Genomic DNA, 20,530 nt, shown 5'->3' on the forward strand with positions numbered 1-20,530 from the left:
CTTCCTGGCCGCCCACTGGAAATATGTACAGAAACATTTCAGGTAATCCCTCGTGGGCTTAACAGACCTTCTGGCTATGTGTTGTTGGTGCACAGAGATGCAGTTCAGTTGGCAGAGAGAGTGTGAAAAGAGAAGGGCATGCCTTTGACCCGAAAGCATCTCTGCTGCGTGGGTGTCTCCTGGCACCTGCCTGTGAACCGTCTGCTTCACCACGTGCCAGTCTTCCACAGGAGAGGACAAGTGAGACAGCTGCACCCTCCCGTGAGAGGCAACTGCCATGAAGAAGCCTCTTCTGGAAGAGGTTTTCAAGGATCTTGACTTGGGAAATGGGGGGGTTAAGGTACCATTAGCAAACATACCTTTCACAGTACTTGTAGAGCCTGTCTTCTGCAAGTCCGTGCTCTGCTCAGGTAGCTGTTTACCAGCCCCACAGGCTTGGGGAAAAGCCTTCCCTGCATCTTCTCCCTTGGTTTGGGGTCACCCCTTCAGAATCCCTCCAAGGTCAGGTAACAACGTTTTGAGGAGTCATCCTGGCTTCTCTTCGCTTGACCTTGCTCACAGTTACTACTTCTTCAAATTTTCCAGCAAGAGTAATTTGATAATTTTCCAGAGTAAATGGGATATAACATTCTAACATTGTATATACCCACGTTATTGGCTCAGTACTTAGCCTGTGTTTTCTCCCAAACCTGCTGAGTAGAAGAGACCTTTGCTGTAGCTGCGCAAGTACGAATGCACCTTTTCTGGGAATGAGCAAAGGCAGCATGTAGGGATTTTCGCTCTAAAAATGCTTAGCAAAACGTAGAGCCTCCATAAAAAGGGCCGTTGTACTCTGCTAGAACTGCTTACAAGTAGCTGTGCGTGTCACATGTTCATCTGAAACATGGTTTAAATGGTTTTGGAGCCCAGCAGCTGGAGGGGGAAGCAGATAAAAGCAGATCAAGTGGTGACATATATAGCAGATGTTTGGAAAAGTTCTAAAAATAGCCCTGCAGGAGAAGGGTGAGCAGCTGGCCACCCGTGTGTGAGGATGGCTAGCAACACCACTTTGTGCGGCAAAACTATCTTGGAACTAGAGAGATTTGAGCTGATTGTGAAAACCAGTTCGGAGAAGTGACAAACTTGCAAATGGCTTACTTGGAAGAGGAGCAGCTGGAGAAGGAAAGAAGCTGGGACTTCAGAAAGACTCTTTAAAAGACCAATAGTAGGAAAAATACACAATTTCTACTTCATCTATTGCTGCCTTGTAGGCTGTGAATGGTAATACAGAAATAAACTGGGACTTTTCCAATTCAGAGTTTTGTGATTTCAAGTAGCTGTGAGTAGGGAGGGAGAGCCTGAAGCATGTAGATAGCACAAGTTGTTTGGAGTGATGGTTTTTAATAAGCGGTGTAGCTAGTTGTTTGGGGATTTGGGGGGTTTTTTGGTTTGGTTTGGTTGGTTTTGTTTTGTTTTGTGAGTATGGGTGTGTGTGTGTTTGTTTAGGATTAAATTCTACCAAAAGGTTTGGTGCAGGTCTCTATTTTGCTAAAATGGGGAAAACTCTCAGGTCTACATCGTTTTCCCACAAGCTGTGCATAAGTGTTTTTCAGAAGTCATGCCTCGTCTTTGGGATTTTTGAAGTCAAAGGCCATGTGCTTTGGAATCACCAAATGCTGTTTACCTTTTTCCTAAAGAAACTTGGTGTCTTAGCCCCCTGAGTTCCACAGTTTGATAAAATATGCCTGGAAAAGAAAAATGGTCTTTATGCTTATGTTTTTCAACTTGAAGCTCCTTGAAAAGAAGAAAAGTAATGTACTTTTCAGGAGAAAGTCCTCATACTGTGCAGTCCGAGGTGATAGGAAAAAAAAAGTTCTAAGGCAGGAGATATTCTTCAGTGAAGTATCAGTATTATAAAACAAGCAGTAACTCCTTTAAATAGCAAAACGTGACATGTGCATCTGTTGCATTTTAGCAAGTTTTTTTTAATACCAAGTACGTGGACTTCACTTCTATAATTGGCTCATTCTCTAATATTTAAAAGTCAGAACAAGAGAGAGCTTTATCTGACCTTGAAAGTGATCATTGTTGATCACTTAATGTAACTTTTCCAAAGCTGCATAAATTAGACTGACATAAAACACCCCCTAACCATCATACTGTAGCTATACACTTGAATAAGACCAGAAGTGTTTTTATGGATGACGACTTGTGGTCAGATAAGTAGTTGTTTGTTCCTTTGTTAGTGTGTCCCCAGAAGCTGATGTGCAAGAAAGCCATCTTTGATCAGGCTGTATTAAAAGAATTGATCAGTGACCCTAGTAAGGAGGGCAATGACAAAACCATGTTCACCATGATTTTTTGCTGGATAAATTGATTTTTTTTATATGATGATTAACCATATTGCCTTAAGGAAAACAAGACTGAATATACTGTATATCAAGCTTAAGGAATGTACTTAAGTGTGGGATGTTACTACCCATTTGTAGGTCTAACTCTTCCTTGGAAACTGGTTTGTTTTAAGAGTTGAGCCAGCTGTTTACAACATTACCTGTGCCTGATCTTAAGTGGAGAGCTCATAAATAATCTCCAGTTAGAATTGCTAAGGGTTCTGTTGGGCCAGCTAGGATCTAACAATAGCAGACGACAAAGGCAGTTCAAATGAAAACAAGTACAAAAACTTGGATGAATGTTTTTTGTTCTCAGATGGTTGTCTACTCTCTGGATTGCTAGAGAAAACAATAGAGATCTTGATAATGTTATGTAAAGTTACGTGCTCAGAACATGGGTTGTGTTGTCAGGAACTTGTGTGCTTGCTCTGTTTTCTCAAATCATATTAGCCCGGAAGAAGGTCACCCAGGATATAGTCACAGCACAAAAGAGACAGGAGTGCCTTATGGTTAAAGTTTGTCAGTGCTGCAGTCATAGTGGAGACTACTGTTTCAGAAATCTGTTTCTAAAACAATTTCACTTTTTCTGACATTAGTCCACCAGAGTTTAAAAGAGTGGATCACTTTTTGACTAATAAAAAGTTGTGAATCTTTGCCATTGTCTCAACACAATGGCAGCAGGGTTTCAATGATAATTTAGAGGTGAAAATTGATGATATTTAAATGTGTCTCATATTGTGATTAAAAAAAATGATGACAGAAACCACCATTAAGTTGATAATTGAAAATCAAAAAGCCAAAGCTATCTGTTTTTATTACTTTTACATAAAAAGATGTAAAGAGTCCCAATGTATCATGTCATATATATCCCAAGCTAGCTGCTTCAGTGGAATAATTTGCTCTCCAATGCTGTTAGTGTATGTTGCAGCTGGAAAAGCTGGGATAACTTTTCTTAAACATATGTTGTAGAGGTTTCAACTAACTACTATAAAAAGGGTACTTAAGAAATATTCTTTTAGGAAAGAAGAAATTCAGGATCTGCTTCCAAAGTTCATTCTTCCAGACAGGAAACAGAGGCAAACATGCAAAACTAGGAGCACAGAGATCTGAGATGTTGTAGGTCTCATTCAGAAAGGCAGCAACTTTTTAACTTTGCTCCTTTAACATGTTTTTCATTTAGGATTCTAGTAGTTTTGCTTCCTGCTTAAAACCTTTATGCTTTCACTTCTTATTTGCTCTGTTTGTTTCTCTTTCTTCATTTTCACTGGGCTTCACTTGCACTGGCTTGACTTCACAGAATCACAGAATCGTTGAGGTTGGAAGGCACTAGATGATCTGGAGATGTTCTAGTGCAACCCCCTGCCCAGTGCAGTCACCTACAGTAGGCTGCTCTGTGCTGTGTCCAGTTGGCTTTTGAAATGTCTCCAAGGATGAAGACTCCACAATCTCTCTGGGTGACCTGTTCTAGCGTTTGACTGCCCCCCCAGTAAAAAAAAAAAAAAAAAAAAAAAAAAAAAAAAAAATTACTCTAATGCTTAAATGGAATTTTTTATTTGAATTTGTGGCCATTGCATTTTGTCCATTTTCCCTTAACCCCCCCCCCCCCATTAGGTATTTATACACATGGATAACAAGCCTCATCTGCACTCGCTCTGTATGTCTCTCTTGTACTGGGGAATCCAGCGCTGGACATAGCACTCCAAGTGTGTCCTCACGAGGACTGAGCAGAGGGGAAGGATCACCTCCCTTGACCTGCTAGCAATATTTTTCCTGATGCAACCCAGAATGTGTTGGCCTCCTTTGTTGGAAGGAGACACTGCTGGCTCATGGTTAGCTTGTCCACCAGGACCCCCAGGGCCTTCTCTGCAAAGCTGTTTTCCATCCAGTTGGCCCCCAGCCTGTCCTGGCTATTCCTTCCAGGTGCAGGACTGTGCTTTTGTTAAATTTGATGAGATTCTTCTCTGCCCGTTTCTCCAGCCTGTCAAGGTCCCTCTGAAGGACAGCATAATCACTGGGTGTATCAAGCACTCCCCCAGTTCTGTACCATCTGCAAACTCGATGAGGATGCACTCTATCCCGTTAAGCAGTACTGGCTCCACTGTAGACCTCTGCAGGCATTGCCACTAGTGGCTGGTCTCCAGCTGGGCTTTATGCTGATGATTACAACTTTTTGAGCCTGGCAGTTCAGCCAGTTTCCAGTCTGCCATGCTGTCCCTTTATATAGTCTCTACTTCTGTCAATTTGTTTATGAGGCTGTTATGGGAAACAGTATCAAAAGCCTTACTAAAGTCAAGAGAAGCAGTATCCACTACTCTCCTTTCATCCACCAAACCAGTCATCTCACTGCAGAAGGCAGGTTGTTCAGGTATAATTTCACCTTCATAAATCCGTGCCAACTACTACCAGTTACGTTAATATCTGTGCAAGTGGTTTCCAGGAGGATTTTCTCTTATCACCTTCCCTGCAATCAAGGTGAAGCTGACTGGCCAGTAGTTCTCTGGATTTTCCTTCTTGAAGATAGGAGTGACATTTACTTTCTTCCAGTCCTTGGGAACCTCCCCTGATCACCATGACCTTTCAAAGGTTATCAAGGATGGCCTTGCAGTGGCATCAACCAGCTCTCCCCGTACTTGTGGATGTATAGCATTAGGTCCCATGAACTTGTGTGTGTCCAGTTTATTTAAATGTTTTCCAACTTTGACTCCTTCATTGAGGACATTTTTCCAGACTTTCCCAGTGGTGCCAAGGGCCTGCAGTTCTTGTAGGCAAATCTTGCTATTAAAAACTGAGAAGAAGGCATAGAGCACCTTTTCTATGTCTGTTGTTGCCCACATTTTCCCTAGTCTACCTTTTGCTGCTGTTGTAATTACAGAACTTTATTCTTGCCCTTCATGCTCCTTGCCGTCATCAAACCAGGTGGTTTTTGCATTTCCAAACCCTATCCCTGCTCACTCAGGCAGTATCTCTGTATTCCTCCTGGGTCACCTCTCCCTCCTTCCACCTCTTGTACTCTTCCTTTTTATGAGTGAGTTTAGCCAATAGCTCTTCGTCTGCTTGATTTCCTGCTTGTTGGGATGGACCATTCTGGAGGTTGGAGCCTGCCGTTCCTGAAGACCTGTATCCATCCATGGCAGCACTCCAGTTGTGTGGGCTATCCCACCATATCTCCATTATCCCAAAGAGGGTGTAGCCCTGCAACTGCACACAGACCTCCAGTGCCCTTGCTGCGCGCACTAGTGCACAAGCACGTCAGAGAGGGACCCTGTCATGCCGATTTCCCAGGAGAGGTGTGAGAACTTGTCCTGTAAAGCTGTCCTGCAGGCACTTACGTATTTGTGTGAATATGCTTGAGATGGGCCCCCTTCTGCCTTGTTTTGTTGTTTTCAAGGTCTCAAGATAAGTGTTGTTTTACTCTCATGCATAGTTTATCATAGTTCCATAAATGCATGCTTTCACATCTTTGGTACATTTCAGGTTATTGCTGTCATTATGTCTTAAGGATTTTCAGCATCTTCTTCCCTTGTTTTCATGTCATTGTGACTTTTAAGTTCAGCATAAACAACCATTTCTTTCAAGTTGGAATGAATTTAGGTGTAAAAAGAGATTGTGTAGATGAGTTTAATTGGAGGTGAACAAAACAGGCTTCAACTTGCCAGTTTTGGAGAGTCTAGTCGTTTGAGCAGAAATCATCAGGTTTCCTTAACAAGAAAGTGAAATCGTATGCTGCTTAAAACTGAACATGAAGTGAAACAGAGTTTTGTCAAATGGCATAACCACCTGTTGCAGCTGCAGAGTATTCACAATTCAATTTCCCTTGCAGTGTTTTCTATATGTTAATTTAATCCTGATTCTTCCTTGGAAAATAAAGAACATACATACGACGTGAAGAAACAATTGTAAGGATTCATCTTTTGTATGTTAGGAAAGCTAAATTGGTGTTCTGTAGTTAGAGATATGGGGGCAATTAATATCATTTTCTTCCAAAAACAACCAGTGTGTTCTGTATCTATTACCAATCTGCAGTATAAGCAATGCCCATCCCACAGAAATCCTTTGATTTAAAGAGCATGTAACATGTAGCTCTCTGAAATCATTTTGAATTATGTGCTATCTGCTTTATATTGTTGTTTGTTTGAATATATTTCTTGTGGTATATCTTGGGTAGCTGCCCTAGCCAAGTAAAATCGTTTTAGGACTACCTCGATGGCAGTCAGGAGTATCAGCTGCTAGCTGACCTCTGTATAAAGCAGTCCTTTGGTGTAGCATCCCTGAGGCTAGAAGGGAGCTGAGGTTTTTGCTAGAGCTATCTAGGGCAGGCTGTGCTACTGTGTGGAAGCACAGCTCTGTTCAGGTGGGACCAGCCATTGCCACGTGCGATGGACTTTGCTGACCCGAAGTACTGACAGACCTCAGATTAATAAAGTAGGATGTCATCAGACTGGAGGAGGGCATATGACATCTGCAACTACTGAGTGTCCAAAAGATTGTGTGTTTCTAGGGTGAAGAGTTTGACTTCTGTCGAGTGTGCGCGACTCATTCATGAGGAAAGACCTTAATAAAAGAAGAAACCCAGAGGTCTGAAATGTGGCTGTTGCAAGTGAGAAGGTAGCAGGGTTTTTCTCTGAGGGTGAGAGTCTTGTTTAAAAAACACTGGTTTCAAACATAGTATAAAATGAATCTTTAGTTCTGCACAGTAATAGCCTTTGATTCAGGGGACAGAATAGACAGTGAAGTGGGAGTTGATGTATTAGACGTGGTGTACCTGAGTTTTGTGTGGCTCTAGGCCTGCAGAGAGTCATTGAAGTTCCCTAGAAAAGCGGTTATTCACTACAGTCTTTCCTAACAGTCTGTCACTGCACTGCAGAGATACCCAGTAACTTACGTGTTTCTGCCTAGAAGTCTTGTCGGTGTCTGCACCCCTCTCTTTAATTTTTTATCTTGCTCCTCCATTGCCAGCTGTCCTCTTTAATCCTTCTATGACAAATGACATTTAGCTAGTGCAATTCTTTGAACCTAAATGCTTGCATTATCTGAGAGCAAAAGGTTTTCAGTACTTTCTGGTATACCGTGAATTATGTCTGAGCTGGAGGTGAAAGATGAGAATGGACGCCAGCGTGTGATGTGCACGTCCCCTAGAACGTGTATTAGCAGACAGGGTGGTTAGCACTGTGTGTGCACAGTACCGCTGGTGTACATGGCTTTCTGTTGAGACTTGCAATATTTCAAGTTCTTTAACTGATTAACTGTGAGTGATTTTAGTATTTTATCATGAATATAGGGATATACATTTATTGAGATCAGACTCTGTAACATTGCGCCATACAAAGAATGACTTCTGTTAATAATTTGATACACCAGCTTTACAATAAAAAGGGCAAATTCCGTCCTTGAAAATAGGAAAGTCTGTGATCTGTGACAAGGTACGTGCTCTCTGGGGAGTATACGAAAGAACTTGCAAAAGTGAATTGTTCATCAGATCTCTTCACAGAGATAGGTTCAGAAGAGTGCAAAACAGTTTCTCCTGTTGCACTCTTATTTGGTCTTGATTGATTGACTTAATTCCTTTCTGTTGGGGGTAAGGACACACTTATTAGACTGATACTTTCATTCGTGTTTAAAACCTCTTAAAAACTACCTATTCTGTTAGAATTTGGTTAAACCTTACTATTACATTTAGAATACTCATTTAAATAAAAAGAAAATGCTGTCATAAAACAGAGTATATGAAACGTGAGTCTTAACTCATCTTTGCAGAAAGATGAACCCGAATGCCTTAACTCCTCGCCCTGTCAGGGGTGTTTGTGCAACAAACTGCATTGCACAGTTTGATTGTGGATTTGATAAGGCTTTAGCAAAATGAACAAAAAACTTCATTGTGAAAGTTTTTAGTTCTTAAGTTGTTATACCTCCTTTATTCCTGTTCTTCTATTTTATATTTTTCTATTGTTTCTATATTTTGTCTTGTCCATACATTTAAGCAGCTACTTCAGGACATTCTTCACTAAGATACTGTCAGAACAGGCAGTGCTTCGGGAGCTGTTTTAGTTTTCATGTTGCTGAACTGGTCAATAATAAATGCGGTCTTGAATGGTGAGGATGAAGAAGTGATAGCATAAAGGTTATAGTCTTGGATCAAAACCTCCTTGATTACGTGAAATATTGTTTGGTGTTTCCCCATTGAATGTACCTTGATTTTTAATGAATGGTGACAAAACAAAAATAAAAAGAATCAGCCTCAAATTTTGTGATAAAAAGTAGTTCAGTGGGTTAACAATAAGTTTTTAATTTTTCCATTTTGCACTTCCTGTTCAGGTAACTTTATGATTTGAGGGGTGTGTTATTGAAATGCAATAATTGTTTTCATTCAGGTAAACAAACATTAAAGATATTTGATGGGAACGACGCAGTGAAACGCAATCAATTTCGACTGATTTCAGTTCCAAGGATTGCAAAAAATGAAGAAGTTGTGGTAAGATACCTGGTGAAGGTCTAATATTCCAGTGTGATAATGGGGCAAATAATTGCATGTTGCAATAGCCAAGAGGTAGTAACTTTACAAATGTAACACAGCGATAACAAAATCTTTACATGGGCTAGAATTTAGAACATAATTTGGTTTCTTTATGTAGTTCTACTTAAAATTTAAAGCATCTGAAGAAGGGGTGGTCTAGATATCTATACTGTAGTGGGGCCTACAGCATATGCAGCAGAAAACCACATGTTAAGCAATATTTTAAGTTCTCCTAAATTCTCCTTCCCTCTCTGACACTGAAGTCTGATTTTACTGATGTGAGCAATGTTGGACAATCTGCTCTTGAGATCCTGCTCCTCTGGTATTTACTTGTTTGAAATTTAGCCTGGAAAGCCACAACTATTGCACCTTAGCTAGTCAGATTTGGAGCCTGAAGCATACAGTAATTACCTGCACTCCCTACTTGGGAAAAAGTAATGGATTATGGGTCACACAAGGGCTACTCCCTAGCTTTTCCAGTGCTCTGTGTTGGGTGGAAACTTGTCCTAGGACTAAATCAAATGTCCAGTGCAGATCTTGGTTTCCAGGTTGGGCATAGCTTCTGGGTAAGGACCTCCCGTGGTGCAGAGCTCGCGGGATGTGGTGGGAAGCACAGGAGATATGAGCACGGAGAGGACTCTACATCGGTCAGGACTTGGCACGGGAGTCTGGAGAATATGTTGTCTCAGAATTTTGGCAATTTAAGCTGACAGCTCACTAAGATTCTTGCCTTTGTAGTGTGCTCAGAATCAACAGAAGTTTTGAAAATGCTTTTTAGTGCTTCTGCATGTCAAAGGTCTTCAAGAAAAACTGCTTGCAATGTTGACAGCCCTTTTATTTAGGACTGCTTCTGTGCTTTCAATAAAATGTGCTAGAAAGCACATTTTATTAGACTGCTGCTTACAGTATCGAGGCAGAGTAATATTAGTTCTTATGAAGGACTTACTGGGCCATGATCGCTGCAGTCCGTGCTAGCAGTAGTAGTGCAGGCTTGTGCTGGTGCTGGATGTAAAATTCCTCTGACTGCTTGCATCCAGGAAAAGCCTCTCACCTTTCCTCTTCACAGGTGTGTGGGTTTAGGCAGCCACGTGGCTGAGAAACTCGGTGAGTTTCAGGTTTCCCTTAGTGCAGGAAGACTGAGAGTGCAGAATTGGGCTTGAAGTTCAGTCTGCCATTTTCTTTCTGGAATAACTTCTGCACGCAGTGTGTATTAGCTTTATTAGTGCTATTTTTTTTTTTTGTTCTACAGAGTTAAAACAGCTGTCACTTGACAAAAGTACTGTTGGCTGTGTTTTAATCTGTTTATGCCATTGGTAACACACATTTTCTTTTTGCATCTTCCACCAAAATGTTTTTGTTTTTTTTCCATTGCTATTTATCCACCATTCTGCACTTAAAATACTTTTGGAAAGTTGATGTATAAGTAAGGTGTTTGTAAATATCTATGGCTATGCAGATATTAATGGTGTCTTTTCAAGCAAATGCTAATTTATCTTACTGTATTGTAGGAAGCTGCTTTGAGGGCATACTACATAAATGATGATCAGCAAGAGTATGAGCTCCAGACCTTTACCCAGCAGGCCCTGTTATCTGATGACGTTATCAACAGGAACGATGCTTTGGAAGACAGCAACACTGGTTCAGTCTTCCGAGAATCCGTTCCTGATGCGTGGGTCATCAGAGCCAAGCCGAAAGATGAAGAAGTGATCAGAATTTATCCTGCTTGGCTAAAGTGAGTGCTTTCCTGCCTTATCACAAAGTTGTACTTCTTACCTAAATTTGTCCTCTATAATCTAGCTCAGAAAATGACTTCAGTCACTGAAATCTCACAAATAAAATAGAGACTGCAGTTCATTCCTCTGTATTTATGATTCTTCTGGCATACTCTTCTAAATGGATAACAAATATTATTCATTTAATTGCTGTTACATAGCCTGGAAACACCTATGCTTGTGGGCTTCTTGGCAGGCATAGACCGTGTTGTGCCACTTGTGTAGTTCTATTACTTTATGTTTGCCCAGTAAGATGCCACTTTACATTAGTTGCATCTGTGTACAAATGATTACATATAGCTGTCACTTGAAAGCTTGGTGTTATTTGGAAGAATTATCAAGTAGGAAGAATTCAGTGCAATTTCTGATGTGAGAAGAAGAGGAAGAACTAAAGTAAAAAGATGTATTCTATTTACCACTGAGCCAATTTACATTTTAAGCATATTTAAGCAGTGGAAAGAAGATTGACTGAAGACCTACTGATTTAGTAAGAGCAGTGGGATAAAATGTAAATGTTTTGCTCTTCTTCCTGATGCAACTTACAATGCCAAACTTCAGCCAAGATCTGCAGGTAAATCTGTGTATAGGAAAAAACTCATTTGTAATGCTACGGTTTTAATGGCCAGTTCCTGGAGATGAGAATCTTCACCTGCCTAGTGTGGCTAACACTGAACCTGCCATAAGAGGTATTTCTTTTGTATCTAGGGTGGGAATGGCTTATATTTCTCTACGAGTAAATAAGGACAGCACTACGCAGACTGTGATCAAAGAAGTGCTTCCATTGCTTGGAAGGCAGGTAAACAAAATAAATCCCATAAGCATGTCTGTATGTTACTTAAGTGACCCTGAACTGGGGTGTGTGTGTTTTTCTGGTTGGAAAAATTATTATTGGTTCATTTTCTCTCATAACTGGTAGGCTGCTAAGAACTTTTTTAATCTTGATTATAGACCTTCTTGCTCTGTACTGAATGTTATCTTTAGTCTTTCTGCATCGAGCAACCTTTCTTGTATGAAGACAACGATGCTTGGTCTGCACTACATTTTTTCTGGTTGTCTATGTCTTGAAGTATTTAGAATATGCTTGTATGTAAATATTCCGCTTATCTCATCTTGCATGAAATCTCTTGCAGTTGTTGTTAGAACAGTCATACTTGTTTTCTACTATTTCGGTCTGCGTTTCCAGGTGTTCAGACCCAAGGCTGAATGGGATCTGCATGCTTTACCATCTGCATTCCTTCCAGCCTCCTTGGAAAAAGATTGGATACATCTTGTAATCTCATAGACGTACATGTTTCCCTTGGAAGATGATCTGTTTTCAGTCTGGCTCTCTGTGTTACGGTTGATGCCAGGATAGGACAATTTTCAAGGAACAAGGCACATTCAGGTAGTCTGAATCAGACCCAAAATTGTGGAGGCATGAAACTAGCACACTCATTTCAGGCAGCCATTCAAGTTTGATACCAACAGGTCAGCACATATTCTCCACTCCAGGGAACAGTCATTCTCACAGAGGGTGGCTGCTTTTTTTTGCTGTTATTTACCGGGTTTGAGACATGCATGTGGCTACTACTTGAAGTAGGTGAGATATTGTAGATCTCTGTCTCAGTGTACTCAGATATGTAGCTTATGGAGCTCATTCTGCCCTGTAATATGCAACATGTTTACAATCCTTTTTCTCAAGTGCTGTAGATGTTTTAACAAAATTTGGAGAATCTTGTCCTTTTGAGGTGCTGTAGGTATTGATGAACTCAAACAAGCTATCAGTTAGGTCTTGTGACAGTGATCTGTCAGTGACAAGGACTCAAGTTTTGAACATCTGCTTCACTTAAAACTTTTCCTATTTTCTTTGAAAGTATTCATCAGTGTAGCAGTATATCATAGGCTATTAGGTAGCAGATCTGCTGTACTCACTGCATGATTAAGATATTCATGGAGAAGCTTCTCAATGTGTATTCATCATTGAAAGACAAAATTCCATCTTAGGATTTGCACAGTCTTGAAAAATTCCATTGCTTCTCAGGTTGAGTTAGCTTGAAAAATTTCGCAGGTTGTTTCTGTCAAAAAAGACTTGTGGTGATCATGGTTTGGGGTGAGCGGAGGCTGTCCAAGACAGATTTTCCATTTGCTGTATGGCACAAGATTTTGCTTTTGTCCTCATTCTAGGTTCCTCTCCAAGACAGCGTGAAAAAAGCAATTGGAGGTCTGATGAACAGTATAGGAGATACTCTGTATGAAAAAGGTCATCAAATCTCTGTAGCTGGGAAGCTAGTTTGTGGTTGTGAGAGGCTTCATTCCTTGGTCCACTTGCAATGTCTCTGATGTTGATATTTTTTAAAGGGTCTTCTCTTTTGTCTGTATGAAAGTGAACATATAGGAAATCTTTGTTTTAAGATACAAAACTTCCCTGTGCTGAAGATCCTCTCCAAATAACTCATCCATTTCAGGCCAAGCAAATGTAGATAATTAGGGCTTTTAACACCTCTGTTCATGATGCATAAAGCAAGATACCGTGTCCTCTGAGTCTCATAGCCTTCCCATGAAAGTAAGTGACTTCCTCAGTCTGAGTGTCCACGATTGCAGTAATGGTAGCAAATGGTTGAAATCTTGGCTCCGCCGGCTCTTCTCATCTGACTGTGAGGGAACTGTGTGCTCTCTGCTATCCTGACAGTGAACAGTACTGTTCGGAGAAGGAGCTGTGGCACATGTGCGTAGGATTTTTTTCATCACCAAGAGTGGTGGAAAATGCGAATTTTCCACATATATGTGATAATACATGGAATTACATGGATTGTGAGGCCACCAGTGGCCACCAGTAAGCCTGCCTTTGCCAGGTCTGTTCCTTAGCTGATCTTCTTGAAGAGCAGGTTTGTTCCTCGCCCAGCACACTTTCCTCTGGGAGAACATTGTGGAAATATCCTAACTGCTGCTTGTTGCAGAAGGTGGTAGAGTTAACTGCTTTGTGGGAGCCCTGTCTCCATCATGCTACGAGGATGCCTAGATAGTTAAGAACACAGGAGACTGAAAGTGTAAAATAAAAATGATTCCCTCCCTGGCATGGGTGATGTGCACTAAGGGAAGAACACTGGGGTCGATTTTAAAATGGTTAATTTTCCATGTTTTGTGTGTGCAGTGTATAACATAACTGCTGATTTAATGTAAACATCTGGCAAAATTATATCCTGTTTAGAAAGTACAATTACGTGTTGCATCTTTTGGCAGATGGAGTCTATTCAGAATTTCAAGTTAGTAGAAGTACTTATGGGCAGTAAGCAAGGTAAGTGAAGGAACATTTGCCAAGTGCACATCTGTAACTGATCTCCTAACATTTATTGTAATTTTAACACAGTCACATTTAATTTTTTATGATAAATTCCTTCATAAATAAAACTTCATCTTGTTGAAACAGTGATGTATGTTCTTTTCAATCTTGTATTGATCTATTCAATCCTTTGGGCCTACAGTTCGCTTCTCTTTCTTCATTCTCACATGAAGATTTGTTAGCGGTTTCTGGAGTGTATTGACACTTTGGCAGAGACCTGTTTTGGGGAGCTGCCTTTTACTGACATCAGTTACTTAACTGGAGTTATTTAGTAAAGCTTATTTGTAAAGTCTGTTTGGCTCCCTTCCTCCTCTCCTGCTTTCCCCTGCCACTACCCTCAAAAGAGGATGAATTCAAGTCCTGAGACAGTCCAAGGGACAGGCCTCTCCTTCCCTTGGCAAGTCAAAGAATATATGCTGAAATCCGTACTCCTAGCATTGCTCGAGAAGTGTGTGATACTGCGGGAACAGAGCTGGCGTTTGCCAGGTTCAGACCCCTCTGTGCTTCAGGCCTCCATCCATGAGGCTGCAGGGAGAGAGAAGCAAAGCTACTGAAGTCGTCGGATGGTGTTCAGGCTGCACCCAAGTGAATATCCAAAGTTCAGATATTTGACTGTAACTTTGCTTTCTCTGTGAGCATTATCCATGAGTTGTTCTATAAGGTCCCTGTCACCTTGTGAATGTCTTACCTTTACTGGTTTCTGATCCTTTGTTTTAAAGCTCTGTTTTAGCCAAAAGTTGCTAAAAATGTTCTGATGTTTTATTAAAATACAGCAATTAATTAACACTTTAGTTGTCAGGGTAACAACCTAACTGTTTAATAGCAGGCTACTGTTTCACGGTCTTCTGCTGTTAAACAATTACAGCTTGCTACCCAAGTACTACTTGTTTCTGTGAGTGGCTTCCAGCTATTACTGCCTTATCTATCTATTAGAGTATGGTGCTTAAACACTGAACAAATTAACTATCAGACTATTCAAAGCACCTTTTTCTCTGTTGAATAATAAGCAGTTCAGGTCTGCGTGCTCTTTATGTTAGATGTACACAGAGATGTGTACGAAGTGAATTCTCCATGAAATTTTGTACTTTTTGTGTTTAATTGAGCCTGATAATAACTCCTACTGCTTTCAAACATGATTAATGTTCTTGCCCTTTCTAGTTCAGCGGATGGTGTTGGACAGTCAGGAACTGATCCTTAATAGACTTAAGGACATACGAAAGGTAAGTCTGAAATATGATCCTTTCTTATAGCAAGTAGGGAGTCCCCTTTTTACAGAAAAAAATAAATATTTAGTTACCTCCCAGTGGTTCATCTGTAGAGAAGCCAAGTGTTTGAACTGGTTTGTTTCTATTTTGTGATTTTCTCTAGGCTTAAAGAACTTGATTTGAAAGGTTCAGAACTATTTGGGATTTTGTTTCACAATATCATTGTGTTTTCACCACGTCATGTAATTTATTTTTCTTTATTTTTGTAGACTTCAATACGTCAGATGAATCAAACAAGGTTTTACATTGTGGAAAACAGTAAATCCATTGTTCGAGTAAATTTATTTGTTGGTGGACTTCCCCCTCAGCTTTCTCCTGAAGAATACACTAATATTCTCAAGGATGAATTAGCTATCAAAAGTAAGTAAGCAAATATATGTTCAGAGCTGTTCATCTGTACAGAATAAAATGTAGTAGTGTGTTGCTCCCTTTTTCTGTTTTTTTCTTGATGTTTTCAGACTTATTTTGAAAAATCAGTCTGCTTTCTACTACTCACAGGTTTTTTAAATTTATTTTAATACGCTGAGAGTTGCACAAGAGATGTGACAGCTCATTATTCAAGGGATAATTGTTATGTTACTTGAGTTATATTTGACTGCACCAGCCTGCCTAGTGTAGAAAAAGTCCCTTTTTAAAACTGAAACATACATATCAGCACCTTTATTCCCCTTCATTTCCTGCTGAATTTTTTGCATAAGCTGTTCTCCATATAGTTTGTGTGCTCTGTCCCTGGTCACAGAGAAATATGATCTGTGGGTGCATGCACTTACAGACAAACACTCAGTGAAAAGAAGAATTTATTTTCCTTTTTAAGAGAAGTGTAATTTTTCACAACACTCCTTCCACTAATGCATTCCATAAACAGTATCGGAAAGGCATCATGTATTTTACTGCAGTAAAGTGAAGTATCTTTTCCCAATCTTTTACATAGCTTCAAAAGGAATTGAAGTTTAAATGCCAGGAAGAATTCATAGTCACCCTTTGTGAAAATCAGTTTAGCTTTTCTAACTTGCAAAGTAAACTCAGAAGAGGGAAAGTGTTAGCTGGAGATTCTCCCTATGTTTATATAACTCTTAGTATTTATTTATATTGTATTTTTATGTAGCTTTAAAAAATATTTTAAATATTTACTCTAAATGTACCAAGCTTTTATGTGTTTATATTTTTACCCTTTGCAGCAAATGTAGTATCGCTGAGTCATGTTTATCAAGCACAAGGTAGGCATTAAAATTTTAAGTATTGCAAACAGTGTCTGTTTTCAAAACTGCCATTTAATACTAGAGGTTTTAAGCTCAGAGTAGTAGTTGTCTGTCTTCATAAGCAAATAGTTATTCAGATCAAATATAACACGTTTTAGTATATTTATGAAGAACAGTGGATTAATGTTACCATATTAAAACAAGGTTGGCTTCGTGCCTCATGTAGTAGAAAGGGGTAATGTTCCATGATAAAAATGAGTTTGAAGTTTGATTCAGTTGCATAATGCTAGCACCACTGAACTGTCAAAAATCCTCCAAATGCTCTCTCTTCGTTTTGACTTCTAAAGTACTAAAATTTGATTCAGCTCCTGAACTTTCTGAGATTGTTTCAAGGTCACTGTTTCCAGCCCGCAGTATTAAGACTTTAATTGGCTACTTTGGGGTTCAGTGGTTGGATGCCTAAAGAAAATGCTTACTCTTGTCTCTCTGTTCTTCCTCTGAACATGCAGGTGGCTTTTCTTTGAGCTATTGCTTTGCTCTTGCTGTATGCATTTTATTTGACTAAAGGCAGAGAGGCCATAAGGCTTCTGAGAGCCAGAGAAACAGAAGCTCTGTGCAGCCTTAGTGTAGAGGGCAGGTGTGTTTGGTAAACTTGATAAGAAAAATGTGGGAATTGTTTTGTGTGTGCTTTTTCTGTCCATATCTGACAAGTTTCAAATGCTTTGGTGGGCTTAATTTCCAAATGAGTGTTAACTGTATCTTCTGTAACGTTGTTTTGAAGATTGTAGTTGCACACTGAGACAACATCATGGAAAGCTTTCACTGAAAAGTGTTAGAATTAGCACTGTCTGTATAAAACCCTGCTGGTTTTGTGCTTTCCTTGTGTATTTGCCACCTCCACATACCTAAATACTGACTTTCCAGAATGGAACCCAAAAAACCTTGAGATGTGTCCTTTCTCCTTCATACTTCTGAATGGAGACTAATTGTATTTATGATACTCTTCTCAAGTCACAGCTTTATTTAGCCAAGTTTAAATGTATGTGCTTCTTTTTACAGCCATTCTTGCTAATACAAGTTTTTTACTGCTCTTTGCCTTTTTTTCACTTTCTGAGTTTTTTTATGTTTCTGAGACTTCCTGAGCAATGTGGGTCTTACCAATACACTGCAGAAGCTCTGCTTTTCTAATCCAGGATACCACAGATATAGTCAAAACTAATTCTTTCACTTTTGGTTGCCATAGCAGCCAAACTCTGTTGCCAGCTTACGTCTCATATGCTGTCCATTATGCTCCTTGATTTTGTCCTGCCAGTTTTCCAAGTCTGTCTTCCTCTCTGAGTATCTTATTTCAGACTAACTTCTCAGTATTTTATATTCTTGGGTTTTTTTTCCCCTTTGTCTGCCATTTTTCCTAGCTTTTCCTAGCTTTTTCCTAGCTAAAGCTCCTAGCTTTAAAGATCTAAAATTGATTCTCCAACCAGATCTTTGCTTGTAATAATTCCTACTGAGATATTGTCAGTGAATAGAACTCCTGGGTTTTTAATAATGAGATTTAAAATGAAATCTGACACTTTTGTCACTTGTACATGTTGAGGACAGCCTATTAGTTATGATAAAGCAAATGGAAATAGATGGTATTTCTGAAGCCCAAAGGAAATCTTTAAATATGTATCAGTCTTGCGCTGCAGTTCTTTTTGTCCTTGAACTGCTTTGCTTTAGCAAAAATCTAGGTTTTGGGGGGATGAAGGAAAAACCAGCTGGTAGCCAGCAATCTCAAATGTTGCAGAAGATTTCTTGTAGCAGCTATTGCTGAATAATATCCTAAGTAAACTTTTCCTGTGATTTGATAAAGTTGGTTTTCTAAAAATAGAATATATTAAAAAAATAGTTCTAACACCTTTTTACAGGTGCTGTTGTACTCGAAATTTCATGTTTTTCTGAAGCCGAGAGAATATATATGCTAGTTAAAGATACAACTGTCAATGACAAGCCTCTGAATGGTGTGGTGATTCCTGAAGTTATGGTAAGAGATGAGGTTAAATTTAAAACTTGTGTTTTAAAAAACAAAAACAAAAAACCCCTACCTTCAGACTTTTCCTGATGGAAATATGTGATATTCAAGGGAGATGTACAATGGGTTTCTGTAAACAGTGTGGTGAAAAAATACTGAGAACTTGTATTTCGTGTGTCTGGTATACCTCTGTGGCTTAAAAGTCCTTTGTGCTATTAATACTGATTTGTGAAGAAGTATGAGCTTAACTATAAAGGGGAGAGAATACAGCACGTGTGTTGACCCTCTTAAAAAGAGCATCCCTGACATTTGCCAAATACTGCTTTTGCCAAATTTCCAGAATGTTATAGTAACAGTCATAAAAAATTGATGTTTAAAGCAACTACATAGTGGGGCAGGAGGGTGAATTTTGGTTCTTGGTTTAAAAGAGTATAGAGACTGGCAGCGAAGAAGAAGAAAATACATTTTCCTTGGGGAGAATAGCGTTTCATGATGGATCTTGATCACTTTTGAGTTCTGAAAGAGTTTGGGAAGAACACTCCGCGTGACGACTTTACTGTAAAAAGTGAATTGGTCTTTTTACTGAACGCTTACAGATTGTATGACATGACACGTAGTGAATTCTCTACCCGTCCAAAAAGTTGAGCCTCCTGATTTACTCCTTTTTATGGTTACGAATCATCTTCCTGCAGATCACTTGGTTTGATAATAGGCTTCATGTTATTAAAGCAGATTGAGGGTGAAAAGAAGGAAATGGTCCATTGAGCAAAGTGATTTTTGAAGAGGATGATGCAGGTTCTGTCCAAAGGAGAACACAGCCATAATCACTTTCTGCTGAGCTATTGTGTAGCTTCTAATTACTGAAAGGTACTGTCTTTCTGGAGTTGCACTGCAGCAGCACTGCGGCAAGTGGAGGGAGGATCTTAGTTTGACATTTTTAGAACTTAACAGAAAGATGAATACTCCACAAAGTACAAAATTAATGGGAACTGTGAAACAGTTTTAGATGGGAGGGTCTGAAGTTCAGTAGCAGAATCGAGAACAATTCTTTGCACACTTATATGCCTGCTTTACTACTTAAAAATCCCCATGCTTGTTGAAGTCTCTTGAAGGCACAATTCTCTTTTACATAAACAGATACTAATGGTGATGCTCATGTGAAACTGGCAAGATTAAAAACTAACTCCTTTCAGAAAAAGTGAGAGCCTTGTCCTTGTGTGCACCTGAACATTATGTTTCATAGGATCATTAGAAACCAATTCCCCCCCACACACACAATCTGCACCAAATACGGTTCAAGGTTTTTGTTTATCAGAAGTAGAACACAGTGTGAAGGTGGGACCACTTTTGAATAGTTGTTTTCAGTGGCTGCTTAAGTCAATGCATTACTAGCCTGGATTTGGTGTATGGCATAAAGTTGAACACACTCCACACTGTTGAGTAGGTGTGTCAGGGTTTCTGACCCTATGTATGTTTGGAGTGAGCTTGGTGAGGCCAGGAAAATAAGCATAATGCTATCTTTTATCTGATGCAACATATTTCTTGGAAACTCCATTCTGCTAGGGTGGGATTTCAAGTGTGTAGGAAGGGGGCAGGGTCTGTACCTATTCAGACACATTTTGTTTCTTTTGCAGCATGAATTGTTTGTATTTGGCCATCTCACTGAAAAGAAACAAGGTTTAATGAAATAATATTTTATGTGTTGTTCAAATGGGCTTAAGCCATCCAGCTTACCATGTTCACTCATTTCCCAGAGTAAACTAACAAGTGATAATTGGCCCTGCTTTGAGCAGGACTTGGACGTCCCTTCCAACCTGGATTATCCTATGATCCTGCTGGCCTTTGTTTATATTTTTCTATATGTGATCATTTAAATAAAGCAACAGGAAATACTTGTACAGGATCTCAGCACAATATTAAACTTACGCTGTGTTTGGCTTTCCTCTTGTGGGTGAAATGTGAAGAAAATGGAATGGAATACCAATACATAGTCTCAAAAGTAGAGTGGATCAGAAGACATAAAGGCAACAGTGTCTTAGTTCGTAAATATTTTTCCCCCCAAAAAACCTCATAAAATTCCATGG

The 20,530-nt window shown here is 39.6% G+C and overlaps 1 protein-coding gene across 1 annotated transcript in view; it reads left to right on the top strand.

The window, feature by feature from the left end:
• Positions 1 to 20,530, top strand: part of DGKQ (diacylglycerol kinase theta) — a 100,691-nt gene that overhangs the window by 51,017 nt on the left and 29,144 nt on the right. Inside the window, exons 8-15 of the mRNA XM_026100521.2 lie at positions 8,738 to 8,838; positions 10,389 to 10,612; positions 11,358 to 11,448; positions 13,872 to 13,926; positions 15,130 to 15,191; positions 15,446 to 15,596; positions 16,415 to 16,453; positions 18,343 to 18,458. Coding sequence (XP_025956306.2) covers positions 8,738 to 8,838; positions 10,389 to 10,612; positions 11,358 to 11,448; positions 13,872 to 13,926; positions 15,130 to 15,191; positions 15,446 to 15,596; positions 16,415 to 16,453; positions 18,343 to 18,458 — 839 coding nt within the window. The remainder of the gene's footprint in view (positions 1 to 8,737; positions 8,839 to 10,388; positions 10,613 to 11,357; positions 11,449 to 13,871; positions 13,927 to 15,129; positions 15,192 to 15,445; positions 15,597 to 16,414; positions 16,454 to 18,342; positions 18,459 to 20,530) is intronic.

The sequence above is a fragment of the Dromaius novaehollandiae genome, chromosome Z (genome assembly GCF_036370855.1).
Source record: "Dromaius novaehollandiae isolate bDroNov1 chromosome Z, bDroNov1.hap1, whole genome shotgun sequence".
NCBI lineage: Eukaryota > Metazoa > Chordata > Aves > Casuariiformes > Dromaiidae > Dromaius > Dromaius novaehollandiae.